Source organism: Cynara cardunculus (assembly GCF_001531365.2).
Source record: "Cynara cardunculus var. scolymus isolate 2C chromosome LG 4, CcrdV1, whole genome shotgun sequence".
NCBI classification, from domain to species: domain Eukaryota; kingdom Viridiplantae; phylum Streptophyta; class Magnoliopsida; order Asterales; family Asteraceae; genus Cynara; species Cynara cardunculus.
In genome coordinates this window covers 1,162,899-1,187,059 of record NC_037531.1, presented here as the reverse complement: position 1 = coordinate 1,187,059, position 24,161 = coordinate 1,162,899, and the positions used below count along the sequence as shown (strand labels likewise).

At 37.1% G+C, this 24,161-nt stretch overlaps 4 protein-coding genes across 11 annotated transcripts; 3 read left to right on the top strand and 1 right to left on the bottom strand.

The window, feature by feature from the left end:
* Positions 1-369: 369 nt before the first annotated feature.
* LOC112511525 (polynucleotide 5'-hydroxyl-kinase NOL9) lies at positions 370-7,218 on the top strand. 6 transcript variants are annotated; one of them, XM_025117182.1, is made up of 10 exons: positions 370-581; positions 1,679-1,776; positions 1,912-1,933; positions 2,835-3,004; positions 3,094-3,277; positions 3,464-3,644; positions 4,482-4,581; positions 5,497-5,624; positions 6,364-6,493; positions 6,961-7,218. In XM_025117182.1, exons 1-9 carry the CDS (start codon positions 520-522, stop codon positions 6,415-6,417), a joined length of 999 nt encoding a protein of 332 aa, XP_024972950.1. In that variant the 5' UTR covers positions 370-519; the 3' UTR covers positions 6,418-6,493; positions 6,961-7,218. The 6 variants fall into 6 exon arrangements, with proteins under 6 accessions (XP_024972950.1, XP_024972946.1, XP_024972948.1 ...); XM_025117178.1 differs by having other exon boundaries at positions 378-585; XM_025117180.1 differs by lacking the exon at positions 6,961-7,218 and adding an exon at positions 6,763-6,884 and having other exon boundaries at positions 378-585.
* Positions 7,219-7,685: 467 nt separating this feature from the next.
* On the top strand, positions 7,686-10,695 carry LOC112511790 (probable myosin-binding protein 6). Its single transcript, XM_025117554.1, has 4 exons — positions 7,686-8,572; positions 8,804-9,130; positions 9,246-9,998; positions 10,447-10,695. Exons 1-4 carry the CDS (start codon positions 8,005-8,007, stop codon positions 10,656-10,658), a joined length of 1,860 nt encoding a protein of 619 aa, XP_024973322.1. The 5' UTR covers positions 7,686-8,004; the 3' UTR covers positions 10,659-10,695.
* Positions 10,696-10,842: 147 nt separating this feature from the next.
* Positions 10,843-14,983, top strand: LOC112511218 (5-formyltetrahydrofolate cyclo-ligase, mitochondrial). Of its 2 annotated transcripts, XM_025116743.1 has the most exons (7): positions 10,843-11,150; positions 11,961-12,101; positions 12,932-13,096; positions 13,399-13,440; positions 13,508-13,553; positions 14,458-14,528; positions 14,608-14,983. In XM_025116743.1, exons 1-7 carry the CDS (start codon positions 10,844-10,846, stop codon positions 14,742-14,744), a joined length of 909 nt encoding a protein of 302 aa, XP_024972511.1. In that variant the 5' UTR covers position 10,843; the 3' UTR covers positions 14,745-14,983. The 2 variants fall into 2 exon arrangements, with proteins under 2 accessions (XP_024972511.1, XP_024972512.1); XM_025116744.1 differs by lacking the exon at positions 13,399-13,440.
* A 492-nt stretch (positions 14,984-15,475) lies between these two features.
* On the bottom strand, positions 15,476-17,039 carry LOC112511649 (dynein light chain, cytoplasmic-like). Of its 2 annotated transcripts, XM_025117350.1 has the most exons (3): positions 16,564-17,039; positions 16,275-16,484; positions 15,476-15,741 (listed from the first exon to the last, which is right to left on the bottom strand). In XM_025117350.1, the coding sequence occupies exons 2-3, from the start codon at positions 16,470-16,472 to the stop codon at positions 15,586-15,588; spliced, it is 354 nt and encodes a 117-aa protein (XP_024973118.1). In that variant the 5' UTR covers positions 16,473-16,484; positions 16,564-17,039; the 3' UTR covers positions 15,476-15,585. The 2 variants fall into 2 exon arrangements, with proteins under 2 accessions (XP_024973118.1, XP_024973117.1); XM_025117349.1 differs by having other exon boundaries at positions 16,275-17,033.
* Positions 17,040-24,161: the final 7,122 nt, after the last annotated feature.

Sequence of the window (24,161 nt, the reverse complement as noted above, 5' to 3'; positions counted from 1 at the left end):
TTGCTGAATGGTCTAGTGCATAATGATTAAGTGGTCAGAATGATTAAAAGACTTTTATGACATATTGTGAAATGAAATAAAATTGTTTGGTAATTGTTTACAATGCAATTAGAACGTTGAATAATTAAGGGAGACCCATGATTAAAAATCATTCAGAAGGTTTTAAAACTATTAAGAGGCATAATTATTTTTTGGTAAATAAAATTCAAATTCATTCCTTATCGATTCAAATAATGTCACTTAATGAAACTATTAACTAGTTTGGAAACCCATTAATCGAAGCCCAAAAGCCCATTTAAAAAGTCACGGATCAGAGGCCCAAAGCAGACCTTTTTATTAACCATCCCTAGTCCCCTACTGCACCAAAACAAGCACAAACATACCAGAAGAAATAATGGCGATGGCTTCATTAATGGAGGTTGAAGAGAGTGAAGCAACCAACATATATATACCAGAAGAGTGGTCCGAAGCGGCGGACACCATAGTCTATGGTGGTGCACAAACTCCGGTGGCATTTATATGTGGCCCCAAAAACAGCGGCAAGTCAACCTTCTCACGTCATCTCCTTCATCTTCTCCTCCGTAGGTAAATTGTGAAGAAGCTTTTTCAGTTATATGTATGTATATGTATATGTTCCTTGTACATTTGTGTTGATGTCCCGTGCTACTTTTGCAGAGAAACGTTTTACTAGGTGTTTTAGTGTAATCTAGATTATGTTAGTACTTTCTGGAATTTCGGTTGGAAGGTTTTACAGTTAGCTGGATTAGAGGTTAAGATTCGTCGACATGCCATTGCCAAGTTGATTTTTTAATTGATGCGGTGTATGAAATATGGGTTCTGTAACAAGTAAATAATGAACTATTGATTCAATTAGGTTCAGTTCTTGTACAAATTTCCTAGGTTATTTGTGCAGATTTCTAATAAATACATTGGCTTCCATTTGTTCTTCCTCCACTTTGTACATCCTATCTCCATTCTCCTCGCATCAAATAAGGTGATCCAATCACATTTTGTTCCTCCAAACGCCATATAGTTGAGACTTGAGACACAAAATAAAGATGCTAAAATGATGGGTTTTGATTGGCAATGATGTCACGAGGTCATCGACATCATATTCTTACTCTCTCTAAAAACATATGAGGCCATATAATATAGTGATGTGCAAGTTTTTAAAGAACGGATACGAGCCTTGAGGTGTTTTACCCTTAGCTACATGAGGGGTAAGCACCAAAACTTAAATAAAAAAATTCATAACACTCAACATAAAACATAATTTCATATTTCTGTACCAAATAACCAAACTATGAAATCCTTAACTCCTAAAAGAACTAGTTATGAAATCCATGATGAATCCCAGTTGGTTTGCATACAAATAGAAGATAAACTTGTTGTAATGATTATTGAAGGGAACTCGTAGAAGGTGAGGAAGTGATGATACAGCCTGTGAAATGAAAATATGCTATTTGTCATAATGCTTTGAACATGAACTTTATTATTTCTTAGGTTACAAATTATGAAATTGTTCTTTATCCCGAAAAGATAATTATCTTAGACAGAAAATCGTGAAAAATCTGTTGTTCTTTTTTTCCCATCTTTCGGTGTTTTATTTTTAAAAGGTTCTATCAGATTTAAAGTTTGGTAGGGGACAAAGTTGCTGAGTTTTTGAAGTCTTTTTCAGGTACGAGAGAGTTGCTTACTTGGATACTGATGTTGGACAGCCTGAGTTTACCCCTCCTGGATGCCTCTCACTCACTGTACTTGATAGAGAAACCATCGGTATATTCTTCAAAAAGACTTGTAATAATGTGCTGATGCTGCTATTTATTTCCCTGAATTTTACATTCAGTGCATTATGGATGCTGACATTTTCTTTTGCTTCTTGTCTTCCTGAATGTTTTTGTTGCATTACAGATTTGAAATTTCTGCCAGAAAGGTATTATTTGTTTTCTTAATCACATACCTTCGTTTCACATAGAAACTTCTTGTGAAGATTTATAGCTACATAAATTTAAATGTTTCATAGTTAATTACTGAATGTTCAAAAGCCACTACTCCCTCGGTAGGAAAATAGGTGCATCACTGTGGCATCACTCATATCATACAGAAGAGGGACAAAACCTGTCTTTGATCATGCAAGTCCCCTCACATGATTTTGTCATACACCCAACGGCTATTTTGCCACTCAATTATGGTGCGGTTAGATCTAACATCAAAGTGTATGAGTCACCCATGGTAGACTTCAAGATTACCAAATCAAAGGACATCATATACAATGACAACGTGGGAAACACTTATAACATTAAAACTCATATGACTGCATATAATATTCTCTCGTGATGGGTTGTCTAGTACACCAGTCATCAATTCGTGCCCAATACCCATATGTTTGAACTCTATATCATCCATATGAGTTCTACATATATTAGCGTAAATGAAACCACTTAAAACCAAGTCTAAATTACTGCTTTATTTAAGACTTTTAAGAATAAAAATATTATAGAGTTATTGTCATGTTCGCCATACAACACAAGGTACAAAAATAAAACATTCTATCGGTCGACACCTTTATTAATGAAATCTTAACTCAATGCCCCAAAATACAATCATAAAATGATGGATTTTGGGCATACTACTGTTAGGGATTACTGTTTTGCTGTCCAAATACAGGAGTGTTTTTGCCAATAATTCATACACATATTACTTGTTTGATACATTTGTCTTTGTATTTCTTATTTCTTTTATTTTGGATTTAATAACTCAACCATACTGTGGAAAATAATCTTTACATGCATGATTGAGCGCACGTTCTTCTCTTTTGTTCCAAATTTCTTCAGATGCTTCTTCTTTGGTGACATTTCTTCAAAAAGAGATCCAGAGATTTATTTGACATATATATTTGCCCTATATGATCATTATCATAAACAGCATCACGAACTTTCAAGGAGTGCTTCTCCCGGTAAAAGTGGGGTGCCCCTAATTGTCAACACTCCCGGCTGGGTGAAAGGTATGCTTTAATTCTGCTGCATCCCTTTCAGAATGTGATAAAGCTGCAGCACTTGGTTTCATGAACCAGATTTGTTACTTGTCTGTCAGGTATCGGATATGATTTGCTGGTAGATATGTTGAAGCACATTGCCCCTAGTCACGTGGTTAATATTTGTATTTCTGCTAAAAGTAAGAACCTACCCTCTGGAGCCTTTTGGTCTCAAGACGGTGATGCTGGGGCAGTAACCCTAATTGAAATTAATTCAGCCCGCCAGGACTCGTTAAACAGATCGTATGTTTCTGTAAACTCTTTAATCACTGCACTTAGTGAATCATAGTGATGGATTCCTATCCATTTAGTGATATCATGTTTTGTGCTGCTTGCTTCAATTTTTATTCAAATCTGAACTCACTCCCTTAATCCATCTTGAATTCTTACATATTTTATTACTTGCTGAAGTTTCATTTGCTTATCCAGGGTACTGGTACAGAAGGATTCACGTCATCTACGGGATTTAAGTATCGTGACATATTTCAGGCAGTGCTTTCCAAGTGACATGAGTATCAGCACAATTAAGGAAGTTGCTCGAGCATTGGCTGCTCACCCTCCTTATGAAGTTCCTGTGTCAGCTGTCAGCATTAAACACCTTCATTGTGAGGTTACTTCAAGACTTATGTCAATAGCGTCATGTTGGTTTTCTCTGGAAATATCTTTGGTGCATTTTGCATTTCTTTTTCATTTCATCCTGTTCTTTTCATTAATTCCATCATTCCTAAATCATTGTTGGCGTGCAACTTGGCACCAACTTCAAGAAAGCTATTAGATTGACACAAAAGGAATTCCTACATATTTGAACTTCTGTTTCTACCTTTGAAAGCTTGTAAATTATGATGTACACGAATCCAAATGGTTAATCGCATACACAATAATGATTGCAGAGAACGAAGAATCATGGTGATGCAATAGTTTGCCTACATCCCTGGGTGTTGTTAGGATTCTTATTATAACGGTGAATTCAATAGTGCATACAGTAAAGGAAGATTGCACATAATATAACAAAAAACCTAGACATAAAATGGATATGGAAACCGTCGTGAACATTGTTTTACAAAATTAACAGGGGGCTGGCATCCCCAGACCTTCTGGGCGGTATATAATGCAACCACCTCTTATATTAATTAGGAGAGAAGGCATCTGGACCTTTTACAGCATATGATTTATATCAGTCGCCCTAAATAGTAAACATCATGCAAATACTCTCTTTAAAGTTCTAGCTTTTGCTGAGAAGTTTTAGGGTTGATTACATCATCTTTAACTTCTGATGGGTCTCTCTTTTTATCCTACCCAACCTCGTCAAGGATAACTCTTTACTTTAGTACATTGAGGAAACTCCAATCCAACTAATGGCTCACCGGATGTTAGCAAAGCTTTAAAAGTTATTGACTCAGATATACATACCTTGATACGCTATCTTGGGTTCATTTTCCTAATGCAGGTACCCAAAGATGAAATTTTCTACAGTTTGAATGCAACCATTGTTGGATTGGCAGTTAATTCTGAAGATTCTGGGCATTTGCCTCGCTGTGTTGGCCTTGGTAGGTTATATATCAGAACTTGCTCGACATCTACTTGCTAGTTATTCTATTAGTTGTTGGGATCATGGCGGTGCAACTTTTCTTCTTTTTTGTTCTCTCAGATGTGTGTATATATATTATATGTGTGACTGTGTGTATCCCTCATAAAACCTTTTCGTACCTGTCTGTGTTTTTAAATGGCATAGGGGTATTCCGGAAAAGGGTGTACCCTAAACCCGTTCCCCTTCCAAAATTTCTCCAGGAACTGCGTTTTTGCTGTGTGTGTTTTTGTCTGCATTCCGACTGTCTTGCCTGCATACAAGGCAGAAGGTAGGCAGCCCCTTACCTTCTGCTCCCACCTTATATATGTGTGCATGTATCATCGTTGGTTTGTTTCTATTTGTTGAGATTATAGTCTTGATTACATACATTTCTATGGGGCTGTTTACTAAACCCTTACTACCTCTTGCCGGGTGATTAAACACTTATTGCCTCTTACCGGATAAGAAACGGTTACCTGGTCAATGATGATGATGTTTAATAACAATCTTACCGTGCCATTTTGCCATCTGAGAATCTTACCCAATAAGTGACGGTGGCGACTCTTACCCGGTTACTGCTTACCTGACACTTATTCTATATTATTTTGGTGGCCAAGAATCTTACCTAAGGTAAGTGAGGGTGGTGACTCTTACCCGGTAAACGCTTACCCAGTTGGTGATGGTAAGCGGCCCCTAAGTGGGATGTTGGATACGCACGTGTAAATATGCACAAGTAGACATCAAAGATATGCATATGCCTATATTATGTCAAAGCACAACTTCAGTTTTTTGATTTTTCACAACTTATGTATATTATGTTCAAACTAAGATGATATAATATGGCAAAAATCAAACTTTCGCCATAATCTAGTTCACCATCCTGTATTGTCTTCAGGAATTGTTCGTGGAGTAGACATATTGAGACGGGTCCTCTACATAATAACCCCTGTTCCACAAAATGTTGTGGAGGATGTTGATGTTCTACTGCAAGGCTTCATTCAGATTCCTACATACTTGTTGCAGGTGCATACCCATCTCTCATTAGCAATTGTCTATATGAAAGAAAATATTCACGACTTCTCTCCTTTATCCACACGTATATTTATATACATACGATGATCTTGTATATTTAAGCTCACAGAAATTAGTTCCTGCGAACTTTTTGAATTCTTATACCAAACTTTTTCATTGCAAATAAACTATTATTCTTTCGAACAAGCAATCATTGGTTTGGACAAATCCAAGCAGTATTTGCATTTCCACAGTTGACCCTTAATCGAACATTCTTCAATGTTTGGTGTTAAATTTTCCAATCAGAACAAATAGTTAGTCACTCATCTGTTTGCTGGTAGTCTGGTGTTTCGCACACATTTGAATTGAGTTAAAACCATCCATGCCATTTTTGTCTTTAAAGACCATGTTTGGCAATCATAAGCTAGTTTTGTTTTGAGCTTATTGAAAAAGCCTCTTTTGGTAAAGCCATAAACTAACTTATAAACTGGCTTTTTGAAAAGCTATTTCAGATACCTTTTCAATTAGCTCTGGGTTTTTTCAAAAAGCCTTTTAATTATTCCCTTTATATGTTAAAATTGAGTATTTTTTTAACACGTTCTTTCAAGTCATTTTACATTGTCATCTGGCTTATCAGTTAGTGTTTTTTTACCAAACATGATTAGTTTTTTATCGAACTTATCAGCTAACAGCTAGCTTATTATCAACTGGTTTGTCAAACATATCCTTACGTGTTTGCTTTGTGGTTTAGGTACAAGGATCTGTTTCACCATACATGGCTTCCAATGTCCTGCCCGGAATTTGAACTACTGGAGTTGCTGATTACCATCAACAGGGAAATACTTATGTGCGGAAAGGACTACAGTAAATTGACATGTAAGGTAAGGATATGTTTACTATTACTCGTTTTTTAGAAATATGATGCACATACATCAAGTAGAGCGAGCGAGTTTATCGCTCTGCTTGTTTTCCCCATGCCAATGCTTTCGCATGTTTATTGTAGTCTCAGGAAAATGGTTCTGCTTCGGAAAGAAGGATTAGAGATTTGTCCATTTTATATAAATATTTCTTATCCCGGCGATGAAGATTTATAGATGGAAAGAAAGATATAAATTCATCGTATTTTCTAATTGCTTGTTTTCTTGGATAGGCATAATGGTGTCTTAGGGATTGGCATAATGTCGTGCTAAGGGGATGGTTGTTTCCTTCTGACAGATTTAAGAATGTTTATTGTTAACACAAAAATGCCTCAAATTATGTCATTGATATACTTTTACTTTTTGCTTGTCCAAATCCGCCTCTACTCAAGATTTTCTTATCTATATATAAACTATGCTGTTATTTGCAGCGCTGTGATAGCGGATTACGGACTAGGATAAAATTGCGGTGGTCAAACTGCAGTGAAAATTGTGTTTCCGATATAAGTGGCACAATTGACCGATATTTGAGGTGAAATTGCGGACCAATATTCCGATATTTTAGCTTGGGCCTCTTTAGAGCTATGTTGACTTGGATGCTGAACCTATTGCTTGTGATTTGCTCTTTTGTGAACGTTTTTCCTATTTTGTTTTGTAAAAACATCTTTAAATTGATGTTTTGATGTTGAAACTATATTTTTAATTAATGAATATGATATGTTAATGTATGCGTACATACATATATAATACATACATATACATATACATATACATATACATATACATATACATATACACATATATACATAGCTATACGTATGTATACACACATATAGGGAAGGGTTCAAATGAAAACATCTCTATTTTACGAAATATGCGAGAACACTTCTAGGACTCTAAATTAATTAACACATAATAAAAAATTAGAATAAATGAAAATAAATTAGTATTTATCTATAATTTTCTCATATACCTTAAATTTTGTTATTATCATAAGGGATTTTTTATGTTATGCGTCTGTTGTCGATAATGATGTGATAATATATTGTAATCATGATCTGACTTTTCCCGTGATGATAAATTGAAGACTTCTTATGATATGATACATGATTTTTGTTGTGAATAAATTGAAAAAAAAAATGAAACATAAAATAAAAATGCATGATTTACCTTAAATTCAGGTGATAGTGATAGTGAGAGAACACTTGTAGTTTTATAAAACCAAAAGTTAGTTAAGGACATCAGAAACACACACCAGAAGTCTCTTTAGCACATACAAATTACATTTACAGACATCTCTTCGAGATAGAAAAAAGCGGATCATCATCTTTGATTACTTTGCTCATCGCTTTCCTCTTTCATAACCAACTATGACTTTTTAAGTTTTTGCTACTCTCTTCTCGAGCATAACTCATGATCTGTATTCCCTTTTCCTCCATTCCATCCCGATCCGGTTTTTGTTTCGTTTCCCCACAATGACGACTCCGAAACGAACTTTCCGCATGTTCATCGAAGAAGAATTGGGCGAATTCCCGCATTTCTTGGTCTGGGCTGTTCTTGAATGGATGCTCATAATCTCCCTTTATCTCGATGGCTTCCTTTCGTCTATCGCCAACAAATTCGCTGATATTTTTGAATTAGATCCGCCCTGCGTTCTTTGCACTCGAGTGGATCACGCGCTTGGCGAGAAAAACCCGAATTTGTATTACAACGAATCCATATGCGAGTCTCACAAGAAAGATATATCGTCGTTGGCGTACTGTCATGTTCATAGGAAATTATCTGATATCCGAAACATGTGTGATGGGTGTCTTCTTTCGTTTGCAACAGATAAAGATTCGGATTCTGATCCTAACAAGCAAATGGACAAAAATGAGGGTAAGGCGGAGGATGATCAGAAGAAGGCGGAGGTGGAATTAGCGGAGAAAAAGGTTAAGGATTCTAGTAAAAACGAGGTCGGAGATGAGAACAGATGTTCGTGTTGTGGCGAGTGTTTGAAGCCGAAACAAGTTACTAAAGAGGCTTCTAAAGAAGTTTCTAGATGTTTATCGAACTTTCGTGCTCCTTCACTGTTATCGTCTAATTCTCCTAGAACATCATCTTCTTTGTTTCCGAATTCTTCTCCTAGAGCGTTTTCCTCTTCACTGTTTCCAAATTTGTCCCCTAAAGCGTCTTCTTTGTTCCCGAATTCTTCTCCTAGAGCGTTTTCATCTTCGTTATTCCCAAATTCGTCTCCTAGAGCGTCGTCTTTATTTCCGAATTTGTCTCCTAGAGCATCGTCCTTGTTTCCGAATTCGTCTCCTAGAGCATCGTCATTATTTCCGAATTCGTCTCCTCGAGCGTCGTCTCTATTTCCGAATTCATCTCCTCGAGCATCGTCTTTGTTTCCGAATTCATCCCCTAGAGCGTCGTCTTTATTTCCGAATTCGTCTCCTAGAATGTTTTCTTCACTACCACCGATGGCTTCTCCTAGATCATGGAGAATCGAGGAAGGTAGGAATTCGGAACTATCTCACCCTCGGTATAGCGAGCTCAAGTTTGTATCTGATAACGAGCCAGATATGCCCGAAGATGATTATGGAATGAACGTAAACGCCAAACGTAAGTTTACGTAAAAAACTCACTGCTCTTTTCTGTTAATCGATTCGTTTAATGTAATTTGCGAATGATCTTGACGCAGAGATGAAGGACACGAAATCTGGACTAGATACCGAAGACACAAACGAAGATTCTGGCAAAACCCCTGGTTATATCAAAGGAAACAAGTTCTTCGGGATACCGTTAACAGAATCAATTACCGGCAGTCCTAGATGGGCTGCTAGTAAGCCTCCCAAGAAAGCCCCGATTGATAAACCTGATGTATTTTCCGACACCGTGGAAGAACCACCATCGAACGACGGCCAAACCCTTGTTCAACAACTAAAGAAACAGATCAGTGACAACCGGAAAACCCTCGTTACATTGTTTATGGAACTCGATGAAGAACGCAGTGCCGCTGCGGTTGCCGCCAACAACGCGATGGCGATGATCACACGATTGCAGGCGGAGAAGGCAGGTGTTCATATGGAGGCATTGCAGTACCAGAGGATGATGGATGAACAAGCTGAGTATGATGAAGAAGCCATTCAAATCCTTAGAGATTTGTTTTTCAAAAAAGAGGAAGATGTGAAGGTTTTGGAAGACGAACTCGAGATGTATCGAGTGCGATACGGAGAACTTAAGAAATTCGGTAGCGATGACTATGATTTTGATGCCGAGGAATATTACGAGGAGTTGCAATCTCAATCTTACGGAGAGAAATCCGAGAGTGGGAGCCTCGTGGAGGATGGCGGAAATCGAAAGGGGAACCACGAGGAAGCGTCGGTAAACTTTGAAAATGAAAGAACTCGGCTTTTCGGAATGTTGAAGGATTTCGAAAATTATCATGCTCGTTCGTCTTCACATGAGGATCGCCACCATAAACATACGGGTAAACACTCAATTTCGGGTGTGTTGTAGCTTTTAAATAACGAACTAAAGATGCACAAAAAAGCCTAAATCTGGTCTGAAAAGCTTAGGCGTAGAAACCCGAACCCAGACCTCAAAAACTCGATTAGGCCAACTTTCTTTCCAAAGCCCGCTTAAAGTCTTGACTGAAAAATACTCCATGAAAACCATATAGGGCCTATTTTAACACCCAAAGCCCGACCAAATTTGGGTGTGGATTGTCGGACTTGAAAAAGCCTAAGCTTAATCTGTAAGAAATTGGTTTGCTCCTAATTGTCTCTACCTAACTGTTTTGAGTCTCTTACGGTTATTGTCCCATGAGATCAGTCGATGCATGTTGAGCTGGTCTAAGCGTATACGGTTATAAAAAAACTTTTTGATACTTTTCGTTATTGAGTTACTTAAACACAATAAATAACGTTGATTTACAGGCAAAGGAAGTAACGTAAAGCTCTTGAAAGATGTGTCTCTGTTAATGGAGAAGTTGACGGCCATGGAAGCGGAGAGCGGATTCTTGAAGCACGCAGCGATGACGCTTGAAAAGGGCGACGAAGGAACAAAAGTCGTGTCAGAGATCGCCGAACATCTTCGAAAGATTCCGAGCCCCCAAAAGCCCGAGTACACGAACACGATCAATGCATGATGTTTTACTTGTAGACCGATCATACATTAATTGTAGAACGATGTGACATGAAATATCACAATATGATTTTATGAAATATTAATTCAAGTATGATAATAAAATATTTTATTTAAATTATGAAATTTATTTTAATTACGTATAAAAACAGAGGGCTCGGAGATCCAAAAAGTAACGTAATAAAAAAAATGCTCAGAAAAGTGTGGTCACATGGTTTGGTCGTACAAAGAGCTCGGGAGTTGGTTGCAGTGATCATGACCCACCAGTGCACAATAGCAACACCCGCATTCCCTCGCGCTTTCTCCTGCATCCGCTCTGTTATCCTGAGCCCACAACTACGTCCTTCCTCCTACGCTCCTCCTCGCTCAGCCGCGACGGCCAACATGACTACCCAGGATCATCACCTCGAAGCTATTTTCACACAGAAACGGCTTCTCCGATCGAAAATTAAGAAAGATCTCAGGTCGATGGATCCTGCCCTTAGATCTCACGAAGGTATCTTTGTTGGTTTGAGTTTGTATGTGTTGAAGTGATGTATTTGAATATGATGGCCAATCATTTAGTTGAGATTTGTTCTTATCTATTTAGCTAGGTTATCTTCATTTTGATGATAAATTCTGATCAAGAGGAACTCTGTCCAGAAATTTGGCATTTCGAATGTGATCGAGTTTTGTTCTTTGTAAATTATCGATTGTTTACACGGGTAGATAGACTAATATAAATTTGATGGGATTTAGGGGCGGTTTAGCTAAATGCTGCTTTAACATTATTAGGAGTCACTGTTATAATTTATTTTATTGGGTAAGATTGTAGTACATCAAATCGTATCCTATGCAAAAATTTACCATGCAAGCGCTTACTGGGTAAGAGTCGTCACCCTCACTTACCGGGCAAGACTCTCCATCCTTATCGTCGCCTTTACCGGGTAAGATTCTTGGCCCTTGCCATGTTCATCTGATTAGGAAAATTACCCGGTAAGTACTTACCCGGTAAGCGTTTAGTAAACGGCCTCTTAGTCTATGAAGCGATCTAACAAAAGCTGGTTGTGACATTTGAATTTTGCTGCTAACTGTTTGAATTTGAAGTCAGAATACCAATTTTCATTCTTCACATCAATACAGAATCTTTAGTTTTTGAGAAAAATGGTGATCAAGACATGAAACTTGTATCAAGTAATACAAACCCAAAAACATTGATGTTAAACTTATTCCATATCAATTTCCAATTAGAAAAGTAATAGGTTTGAACTCAAAAGTCAAAATGTCTCTTATATTTGTAAGATTATAGTACTTCGTTTCTTTCCAGATGATGCAATCCAGAATTTGATATTGGAAGCTCCATGGTTCAAGTCGTGTAAGAGATTATGTGCTTACATAAGCTGTAGTGCATTGAGAGAAGTTGATACATCAAAGGTGTTACAAGATGTCTTACAGAATGCAATTAAAGGTGTGTTTTCTATAAGAGTTTCGCTACATAATTCGTTTTCGGTATCCACAGAAATGGGTCAGGATTATATTCTTTTCATGTTTTTAAATTCCTGAGTGGAAATAGCAATTTTCTTAGGGCCCATTTGGTTTGATGGTATGTTCTTTTAAGGATTTGGATGTTGGTTTATAGGATTTGGAATGGAATTTTTTTTTTTAAATATTTGTTTGTTTTTTAAATAATTTGTTTGTTTTGTAAGATGTGGAGGCGTTGGAGAGATTAAGGCAGATTTGATGAAATAGATGGGTTAAGATTCTGTGGAAACAATTGAAATCCATGGGATTTGGATTTAAAATCTTCAAGGGATTTCTAAAATCCAAACTTTCCTTCAAAGCAAACACAAGAAATAGCTTTGGGTACTACTACAAGTGTCGTATCTTGAAACTAAAACCATATGATTTTTTACAAATGGTGGTAGTTTCTTTTTCACTTTTTTTTGGAAGGGTCCGAGCTATGCCCGGACTAATCCTTGCAAATTATGACTGTGATAAAATCAGCCCTGATAAACTCAGTGGCTACAATTGTGTGTATGTCTGGAATCGAACTCTGAGCATTCATTACTCACTTATTGGGTGAGCAATTTTCAAACTTTCATTGTTAATTGTGGTCCATTCAAGGGGAAGTTTCAATCATTGGATTAAGTTTAGTCTCTTCAGAGACGCAAGTGTTTCAGTAAAATAAAGAAAAAACACACGAAGAATAACCTATTAGAACTTAACCTTTCTATTTTGTGACCACTAAATTCTATTGGTTATATGAACTGGATATCTTACCGTCCATTGTTGATGAAGATGGCGAAACACAGACCACAAAGAAGCTTTATGTTCCACGGGTGGAGGACAAGAATAGCCACATGCGAATGCTAAACATATCTAGTATGGATGATTTAATTGCAAATTCCATGAACATCTTAGAGCCAGCTCCAGTCGATGCTAATGGGAATGATCGTGAAGATGGTTAGTATTTCTTGTTGGATATAGAAGTTTTGGTATTTCTTCTTTTGGAAGATTAATTTTGGTTTTGCATCTTCAAAATAGTTCCTATTCTGATACATTTGATATAGTTAAATCATTAAATGTGGTCATCAATCTTTCCCACTGAAAAACCAGTTTTAACATCTTTGAAGCTTTTCATACCTTGTTAACTCTTATGGTGGTATGGTAATGGAACTATGGGTACTGAAACCTTTTTGTTGCTTTTTGAAAGAGAGAAGGAGAGTCTAATGTTTATAAAGTCTAAAGGGTTTAACCTATTGCAGTTATGCTGGCAAATGAACCCGTTGACCTGCTTCTGTTACCCGGTAATTTCTCTCAACTACGATTATGTGATTCATAGTCCAAAGTTTTTTCTGATGATTTTCTTTGAAGGGCTTGCATTTGATAAAACTGGAAGGCGAATGGGCCGTGGTGGAGGGTATGTTTTGCTTCTTGCTTCATCTTCTTTTTGGTCCAGCAATGATATTCTAATATTCTTAGTGGAGAACACTTGATACCTATGGTTTCTTTAAGTTTAACTTGAGAGATTAGGAGGGTTTTCAATGATTGAATGAAGATAGTTGATCTTTTATAAATCAAGATTCATAAACATGTTCGTGCTTCATTGATTAGATTCAGTCTTTATGTTAAATATATCTCAACACTAAGAAAATAAAAGGGTGTGGATGAAGATGGTGGAAAGGGCCAAAATACCCATGTACTTCAAGAACTCAGTTCTTTGAGGGTGTGTGCGTGGTGGGGATAATCGGTATTGTTAACCATGAATTGGGAGGTACAACAGGGAATGGGTGATGATTCTGGTCTTTGAAAAAGATCAAGAGATGAAAATATCTTGTGCCAACGACAGAAAAATGTCTTGACAAATTGTGTTCCCAAACAATTTGAACTAATATGTACATGCTAAGCAGGATAGAGGTAAGGTCTGCCGTCTGCTTATACCACTCCCACCCCTCAAACCCTTTTGTTGAGTGGGATATACCGGGTGACATACACTATGTGTAAATAAGAGCAAGATGAACTTATGCTTTATGGATAAGATAATTTATTTCTTTCCCAAATTTCATGCTTTTAGGTATAGGTTCAAATCCGCTTGAATGATTTGGACTCGAAACGCTCAAGTGCCCTTTTTATTTGGAAAATCTGGTTCTCTAACGGGCTAGGTCACAAGTAGAGGCTATCAATGCAATTTCATAACCTTATATATCTTGAGACATAGGTGTTGCCCATTGTATGCATGGATGAACCACAACTGATTTACTACTTCTGTCCATTTTTAATCACTTTTTCTTTATTTTCTCATATTTTTTTCTCCTGCCAAGCAGTTACTATGACACCTTCCTCTCAAAGTACCAAGAACTTGCAAGACTAAGAAACTGGAAGCAGCCACTTCTGAGTAAGTTCTTTTCTTTGATACCAAGATCTGATGCTAAAGCTTTGATACTCTAATAAAATCTTGGTTTTGTTTTGTGCAGTTGCATTATCATATTCAGCGCAAATACTAGAAGAAGGCATGATCCCAGTGACTCCAAGCGACATTTTTATAGATGCGCTTGTATCTCCTTCTGGTTTCATCCCTATAAGCCCTGTTGCCCAACAGATTTGTCCGTAATCTTGCTGGAATTCTTATAGAAATATGTGGTTTTTCCATCATCATTGAAGGAAGATTTGCTTAAAACCAGGGATTTGTAAGAGAAGGCATCTTTTTAAGCATATTTTGCTTCTGCCATTGGCTTAATTCTTGATGTTGTTTCTGCAATTTGTAGATGAACATGCTCTTCGTTACATTGTTATGGAATGGGCATGCACCACTTTTGGATTAAAGTCATGTTTGTCAACCATAGCTTATTTTTTTTGCTTTTGTAAAAAAATTTCGTTTGGTTAGTCATAATCTTTAACTTTTTAAAATACTATTTCAAGTAGCATATCAATAAACTCCGGTGGCTTTAGTCCAAAAAATTTCCCCAATAATGCTTTTTATATTTTCCAAATTAACTTTTAACATGTCCCCTTTTTTTTTTGTCATTTTAGATTGTAATTTATCTTATCAATTAGTGTTTACCAATTATGAATAATTTCTTAGGTTAACTTATTAATCAACAACTAGTTTATAAGCTAAATACGAGCTAGTCTGTCAAACGTAGCCTATAACTTGCTTTCAGATTATCATAAAATCTCACCGAATGTGAAGAGGGCGTTTTGAGTTTATTTATTGCATTTACATTATATAAAATATTATATAAGTTCAAAAAAAGTTGGTTTCTGGGTGAAGTGTATGTTGATTTTGAGTTTAAAATTACCAAGTTTGATCTTGAAATTATGGGCCTGAATACTGATTATGAATTTGAAAGAAACTATGTTCCATTTACTTGTAGGAGCCACTGTTTCAGGCATTGGAATACAACTATTGATGCATGAGGTACAACTGGTTACACTATTTCTCTTCTATATCATCAATGTGCTCTTTGAACAGCAGTCTTGAACAGGAGAACATATAGCTTCTGATCCATGGAGAAATACATAAATCCACCCACCGAATGTGTCACAAATGATCCAAAACTTGATCCTACAATACAATGCCATGCTGGTCCATATACCCCATCAAACTCCTGCAACAATATATCATTTTAGGTCATTTTCGTTTAAAAACGTTTTATTAGATCATTTCTGTTGAATCCATGTGTATTTTCCTTCCGTAACCTAGACAAGCACGACCGTCTTGGTCTTAATCGCTATGCGATACACCTACCGACAATAGGTAACTAGGTTCAGCATCCTTTTTCCCATTAATGTTAGTGATTTATAATGCAAATCTAACCCCTAAATACAACAACTTTCACCATGAAAGATGTAATGTCATATACTATATCCATCATTGACCTATGTTGTCACTTGTCAGTTCTTATTACATCAAACATCAAGATTTCTTGAAACATATTAAACCACTTTGACCTAACACTTCTTAAACCAACATTTAGTTACCAGACTGAACCACATTGATTCCTAAAGAAATAAATGGAAGTCAATCAAGATTCGAGACCCTAGGCCCAAATCACCATAAATGAAAGCTTTTTAATCACATATGAATGAATGAATGAATGAATGAAAAAAGGTAGAGAAATATTAAAGAAAAATGGTGTACCTTTTTTAGAGTCAAAGCAAGGGTTTTGGCAGTGAACTTCTCCAAGCTATCATAAGTTTTTCTTGTTACATCAACAACATGAATTTGCATATAAGGAGGCATATCAGCAGAAACCACTTTGACACCATTACAAGCAAAGAAATCAGCCAACTCAGCTTGTGAGCTTCCTCCAAATGACCTCCTCCTGCCCCTCACCATTCCTAAAGATTGCTGTTTTTTAACATCATAAAGAAGTTGTAATTTTTTCACATCATCATCATCCCCACTTTTCTGTATCAAATTCACATACCCTTTAACATCTTCTTCTTCTTCTTCTTCTTTCTTGGTGGGTATTTTGCTGCTGCTAACAACAATGGCTCTTTTGATGTTGTCTTCTGGTTCTTCATCAAGGGTTTGGGGATGTTCCTTCACTGGTTTATTGGTGTAATAATAATGGGGTTTCCCTCTTTTTTGGGCAACTCTGGTTCTTTGACTCTGTGATTTGGTCAAAGAGGCGGTGGTGGAGCTGCTGTCGGAAATAGGTTGAGTTAAGGAAGAACGAGCTTTATGATTCAAGTACAATCTTGAGAAGTGATTGGATATGTTTTGGACGGTGGTGATGGAAGGATCTGTGGGTTTGCGATGATGGGGATCTATGGGTATTTCAGGGTTAGGAACCGGAAAGTTTCGCCGGTGACTAGAGTTGTGTGACATTTTACACAGTGGTGGTGGTGGTGAAAATGGAAGGTTATCTTTAGGGATCTGTTTGATGTTTGGGGGGTGGGTGGGGAAGGGGGGTGGGGTGGGGTGTTTGTATAGGGGTTTGGTTAGATCTAATGAGTAGGGTAGGGGGTGGGGTCCGTGCGGAGGTCGCGGCAGGGAAATGTGTGATTTATTGAGTTTTGACTCCATCTGTTTTAGCACCCGATGTGCCAAACGTTTCATTTACTCTTTTCTTTTAAATACTACTTTTATTATTATTATTTGGAATTGTTTTATATATTATTTGGTAAGTTACTAAGTAATACATGGTTTTATTTATTTATTAAATAACGTTTGTTATGCATATATGATTAAATTGAATATGATGTAACAGAAGACAAAAGGACGGTCCTCAGATTTGGGATGTTCATGACGAAAAGCTAAAAAAATACCAGTAATATGTGTATATAAAAACCAAAATAAACAATTTTAAAGAGTTTGGAACCTAATCAATCTAGGCCGCTCATTCCTATGCCGATTTTTATTAAATATAATGATACAACCATGGGAAGAGGGGAGGGGGTACATAAACCAAAACCCTATATAACAAAATATAAAATACATCACGTAAAATGATGTCTTTTTGTGTTTTTGAAACAAAAATATCAATCACTTATCATAGTTAATATTAGCTAAAAACTTACAATCTATACTCAAAATTGCCAACTCTTCAATCTTTCTTGACTTATAATAGACTACAAATATGACTTCAACAACTTTAAATTTGAAAAGCTTATTTCTGCAAATGCTACGATGATTGGTATAGTCAACAAAATCCTATAAGCAAGCAAGACATGTAGAAACATGTCCATGTTCTTTGCGAACTCCATAATTTGTATGGATGTCCAAGGATTTCCACTTTTAGATGTCTCTTCTGGTAACATTCTCTGCAAAACTTATAACTCCATAAACAAATATTTTCAATCGATATTAGAATTATCACCATTTGTTAAAACAAGTTCAAGATTCAAACAACATTTTTCCAACTCATCATAAACTAGAGTAAGTAACTTTCGTTCGTCAAACAAGAAGCCAAAAATAGATTCAAATTCTTGCATTTGTTCAAATCTAGTTTGTAATTGCAAAAGAGTCATATCAACTAAAATAAGAAAATAATCAGTTCTAAATATCTTTTGAGCGGATTGTTATTCTCTGGTATTTTAAATTTTATCAAATTGTTTTTTTCTTGAAAAAGAACGCTTTAAAGCAAACTTAGGCTCAACTCTATTATTATTTGCGTTTTCTTTAACTTTACTAATAACACATGTAAACCCATTTTTCCTGTAATTTTTTAAAATAGTCAACTAATCCCTTGAGATTTTGTATTGCAATATCAAGAAACATATCTTTAGACTGTAATTTCTTACTAACAAAATTAATTATATGTCAAATAACCAAACTTACAACAAATTCAAAACTTGAAAGCTCACCATCACATATGTTTTCATTATCACAAACATTATTAATATTTTCATCGTCACAAACAAGATTTTCAACCGGATTTTCAGAAACATTTGATGGTCTAACAAGAAATTAATTCATAGATCCTTTCATACATTGAACAATTTCTATTTGTCATTTTTGCCTTTTTCTATTTTGTGCACCGGATAGTTATGATCTAGAAAACATCTATATGTAACCAACAACACATAAAGATTGCTATTCATTCAAATGTTGAGGGGAAGTAAATTCCATAGAACCAGTCAACCACTAAGGGTGAGCAACAACAAATCTATCACTCAAAAGACAAAGGTAAAACACCAACGAATTGTATGGAAGTCTTTGAGGACCAAAGACAAAGAAAAGAAGCAAGAAGAAAACAGTCCTCTGATCGCCTTCATCTCCAACCTCCGAAGTTTAGCTATTATTTTATGTAAAATTCTTTCATTATTAATCCTTTGTTTTAATGTTATGAATTGTTTACAAATCGTTTGTCTAGCTAAAGTTTATTTATTATGTCCTTATGTATGTTCCTCTTATGTCTTGTAATCCGATCAAGGAAAGAGAAGAAAAAGAAAGAAGAAAACAAAATAAAAAGATGAAAGTTTGACCAAAAAAAAGAACCAAAAAAATATTAAAGGCAATTAGAATCCAAAAATGGATCACTATATTATTTATGAGTTCGCATTTACTTTTTAACTTATAAGTTTTGGTGACATCTTTTTTTCTAAGTGTTCACAAATGTGTTGTCTATTTGTATTATAATAATAGAGGTAGATTATTAGTCTCAACCATCAGATTTGTATATAATACTAATAGACGTCTGATCAAACACTTATAAAAGAATTTCTTATTTTCTTTGCTTAATAAGGTACTTACCCGATGTATATTACTCATAAGATAAAAACCTCAATTGATATAATTCATCTATTTTTTAGTCTCAGATATATCACCTCATCAGATGTGTCTCTCTGTAGTTGGCCTTCATCTAAGCTTCCAAAAACCCTTGATCGGATTTAGTCATTCATCGGAGAAAGGTTCATGTATGCACCAACTTTTAGTTTACATCCAACGCATACTTCATAAATAGTCTATAACTAATAAAATCCAATTTGTAGCTTACTTATCGGATATAGACAAAGGTAACATTTTTTACTTGTAAAAGTCTTATAACAATATGTACTGATCAAAGAGCATTATGCCTTCAGCAAAATTGAAGACTAATTGAAGTGAGGTCAAGATCTTCAATAAAACGGATTGGTTTGTCATCTAGCCGAAAGAAGATCAGTACAAAGTAAAAAGTTAAGTAGTAGTCTGACAAATACTGCTACTAGTTTGGATCTCTAACTCACTTGCTTCCTAATCTTAGTATAAGAAAACCACAAGAGTGGTGCCTGATTGGTTTGAGCTTGGCTCCAAAGGTCAAAAGTACTAGGAGGTCCCAGGTTCAAATCCAAGGAGGAATAAAAATCCCCTTGTGGCCATGGAGGTTCAAATATGGTGACTCCGGGCTATCTACAAAGCAGGTGGTCGCACTGAGATTAATCAGCTCGCATAGCGGGTTGCATATCCAGGTTAATAAAAAAAATTGTATGAAAACATGTATATCATGTCAGCCTAAGCAAGTACAAAGGTACCATGTGAGTGGTACTTTGTCTGCTTTACTGTTTCCTCCACATACTAAAAAGGATGGATGAAGTTAAAAATGAGTATACATCAAACTCATAGGTTGAAGTGAAGAGTACTAGGATACATGGATCAACCAACAACAAGAAGATTGTTGGTCCCGTTAGGGTCTACAAGATGTGTATAACAGTTTGTAGAAGAGGCGGTGAATACAAACACAATAAACTTTTCAAATTAAAAATATATTGATAAAAAAGGATCAATACAGATTTTACAAGATTGTATGCGGAAAGATAAGGTAAAGATAACCTATCTAAACAATCTAAGTTACACACTAGTTCTTAGCAAAGAGAAATGATTTGTTGTAAAAGACTTAGAAGAAAGTAAGTTCTTTCTGGGTAAGAACTATTTAGAATACTAAAAAGGGATTCTAACTTGCTTTTGAAGATAAGCGTATTGTGTTCTTAGATGTGTGTTCTTTTACTTATGAACGTAAGTTAGGGTTCAAGAGTAAGTATTAGAGTATCTCTACCTGGAGATAAAACACATCTATTTATACTCATTCATTTAATGCAACTTAGTAGGGTTTGAACACGTATCAAGCCTTTAGAGAAAGACTTGTCCTTTGCTACAGTGAATAGTACAAAAGCCTATTCATGAGCAGACTTCATTTCATAAAGTCGGTGGGTAGTAGAGTCAACTAATCGGCTCCGTACCGTACTATACTTTAGAAAGGGYATGGGTTTGTCCTTTGTGTGTATAAGGACAAGACAAAAGCAATCGTGCTCAACAAGCTTCTTTTGATCGCTGAATGCTGGAATAACCTGAAGGTCTTTTCAGCATTCGCTGAGGCTTGGGCAGTCTTTATACATGTGTAGACCAGGTTGTAATCACTGAATACTGCTTCAGATCACATACTCGCCAGTCTCTAATCTTCAGTTTCAGTTTTCGACTTTCGCTGAAGGTTCTTTGGTGTGAGTTTTGTCTTCTTGGAGTATCGCTATCGCTAATAGATTTACATTACATGTTCTCAACGATCACTGAACAGACTCAGTGATGATCGCTGGAACTGGAAGACAGAAACATAAATACTTCGTACAAGGTAAAAGGGATTATCATCAAATCACTGAGAGAGAGGATCAACAATTTCCCCCTATTTGACGATAACAAGACAACATAAAGAAAGTTGTCTTATCGAATAACAGTAAGAAAAAGTTACATATAAAGTACATGTCCCTCTTAACTGTTTTGAGATCTTTTTCAGTGAGTCAGTCTTTACTTAGAAAATTTTCTTAAGTTTAAGTCTAAGAAAAATTACAAGAAGGGAAATTGAAACTGAAAGCATATTCACTGACTTATAGATTGTCAGTGAATGTAAGAGTAACATTGGAACTCATAGACTTGTGTCCCTATTACTCTTTTCAGGGATCTTTTTCAGTGATGCACAGAAAATACTTATATTAAATTCAAAGGAAATATTACAAGTGTTTCAGTACATGTCTAGACTTACAAAATATAAGAATAATCACTGAAAGTAGACATAGGATGTAGTTTATAGTGCATGGACAATATTACAAAGGAAATAAACTAGTCTAAGTCGCTCAGCTTGATGTAACCTGGTACATTTTCTCCAAGCTCCTTTCGACGTAGAAACTCCCTTCTTATCTTTCGGTCCACCAATACACCTTTTAAGTCATCATCTAGCCAGAACCTGAGATAAACGAGGTGTTCCATAGGGTATAGATGTAACTCATATATTCTCTAAAATCTTACTTCACCGTCATAGTCAAGGAATATAAGTCCTAACTCAGGTTTGAAGTGCACAGTGTTGGGTACATAAGGACCCTTTGCTGGCAAAACAAGATTCAACATAGAGATGTCTAGACTCTCAGAATCCTTCAGGACTTCATCTAAGGAGAACTTTGTTTCATGTTCGTTCCTCAGGGATGGTCCATCATTAGGACTTGAAGGTCTTTTCTTTCTTCCACCTTTCTTCAGCGTTGGCACTTTAGGGACTGCGACATATCTTGACATCTTTTTGATCAACTTGTTGATAAGGTCTTCGATAATCGTCTTATGTCTGGATTTGGAGCACTGAATGGCTTGTCTGATCTCCAGCCATTCGCTGTAGCCATATTCGCCAAGATAGGAGGGGTACTCGGTCAGGCCTCGAGATTGTCCCTGGTGATGAGCATGGAGAGCAGCATCCCACCGTCTTTTGATCGTCTGCTAATGCTGACACTCTTGATTGGGTAAGGGCTGATTCTGTTGTTGATACTTGCTTCGCTCCAGCTCTTGTCCCGCTCAGCCAGCTTCAGGTTTTTCTCGTGCTCAGCTTCTGCAAGAGATAGGATCTTAGCTTGGGCTTGGAAAGCAGTCACCTTCTTTTTGGACTTTCTCTTAGGAAGAACTTTTTCAGCTAGAGACTTGGCCAGCTTTAGGTTGTCTTCAGTCTGTTTCTTTTGGATTGCAAGTTCTTCTTCAGCTCTTAAGGCCTCGAGTCTTTTAGCTTCTGTCAGGAAGTCGAACTTACCACTACTAGAGGTACAAAGAGAGATTTTTACTCTAGTCCAGTCGAGTGACTCCCTGAGCTAAGTTATCTGCTGGTCGGTGGGAGTGCTGGGGTTAGGGTTGTCAGGGACCTATTCCAGCTGACCGTAGGTAATAGAAGGTATCTCAAGTTGATATATGGAGGTGATGACTACCTGAGAAGTGGAGTCTTCAAATAAGGGTTGAGAGGTTTGGAATAATACTTTTATGTTCCCTTCTTCAACGACGCCTTTTCCTTTCGAGTTACGACCTTGATTCTTTTCAGGTGCTGACTTTTCTTCCCTTTGCTCACCCTGGGATGCAGAATCCCTAAGGGCAACTCCTTTGGTGGTAGTGGTAGGACGCTGGTACTGGATGGTGAAGTCGTCTTCATCGTCATCATCATCGTCGTCATCCAGGTCGCTGTCAGAGTCAGGGAGATCAGGAGAGTCACCTTCCTTGTCATCATCTTCATCTTCTACATCACCAGCAACAGGTGCAGAGGTGATGGGAAGGTCATCATCACGAGCTTCAGCTTGGTTGGCATCAACATCCTCAGCTATAGCAACTTCACTGGAGGTTGGGATATTGTAGAAAACCTCAGCTTCAGCTTCAGCTCTAGGAGCTTCAGCCTCAGCGTCATGGATTGCTGGAGCAACAGGTTCAGCAGATGGTCCAGCAGTGTTGGACCTTATCTCCCCCTCTCTGGCGATGGCTTGAGAGCATAGGCCAGAGAGTTGGTCAATGTTGTAGATTTGAAGGACCATCATCTCTTCTAGCCGTGTCAGAGCGCTGGCTAGGATGTTCGTCACTTCACGCATCTCATGAAGCTGACTGTGGTCATCAGCGGTGAATGGAGGAGTCACTGGTGCTGGTTGGCGAAGAGCAACCATGACTTGTTGTAAGAGCTCCTCCTGCTGGAGAGATTGAGCTTGTGCGTCATCAGCCCTGCTTGTGAGAGCAACTATGGCTTCAACATTTGCTTGCATAGCCTCTTGGAGAGAGGAGAGCTGGCTCTTTACGTCTTGGACTTCAGCCTTCACAGCTGAGAGGTCCACATCAATGTCTTCCTTTAAAGGCATGTCCTTATGGACTTTGTCCATTTTGATTATGATAGTCTCGACGATTGGGAGGATTAGCTTGACATCCATCGCCATGTCGTATTCTTCTTCGTCCATGGCTTGAGCCTCAAACGTACTTGAAAAATAAGAAGAGTGAGCAAAAAGAAGCTCTGGGTTAGAAGAAATGAAAGGGTAGGAGTGTGGAGTACTTGAGGGGTCTTCAGCGTTATTTGAAGGATTAACACTGGTTTGCTCCATGGTGCACTCATGAGGATGAGCACCAGTATGCTGAGGAACCTCAAGATGAGCTACCTCAGGTCCAGTAGTGAGTGTCTCATCATCAGGGATGACTGGCACTGATGATTCATGGACACGTGTTGAGACCAATGATGGAGGTGAGGAGAAGATAGCTGAGAGAGTTTGTGGGTGTTCAGCGGTGGCGACATTGATATTCACATCTTCAGTTATTTGAGTCACTAAGGCGGTTGGG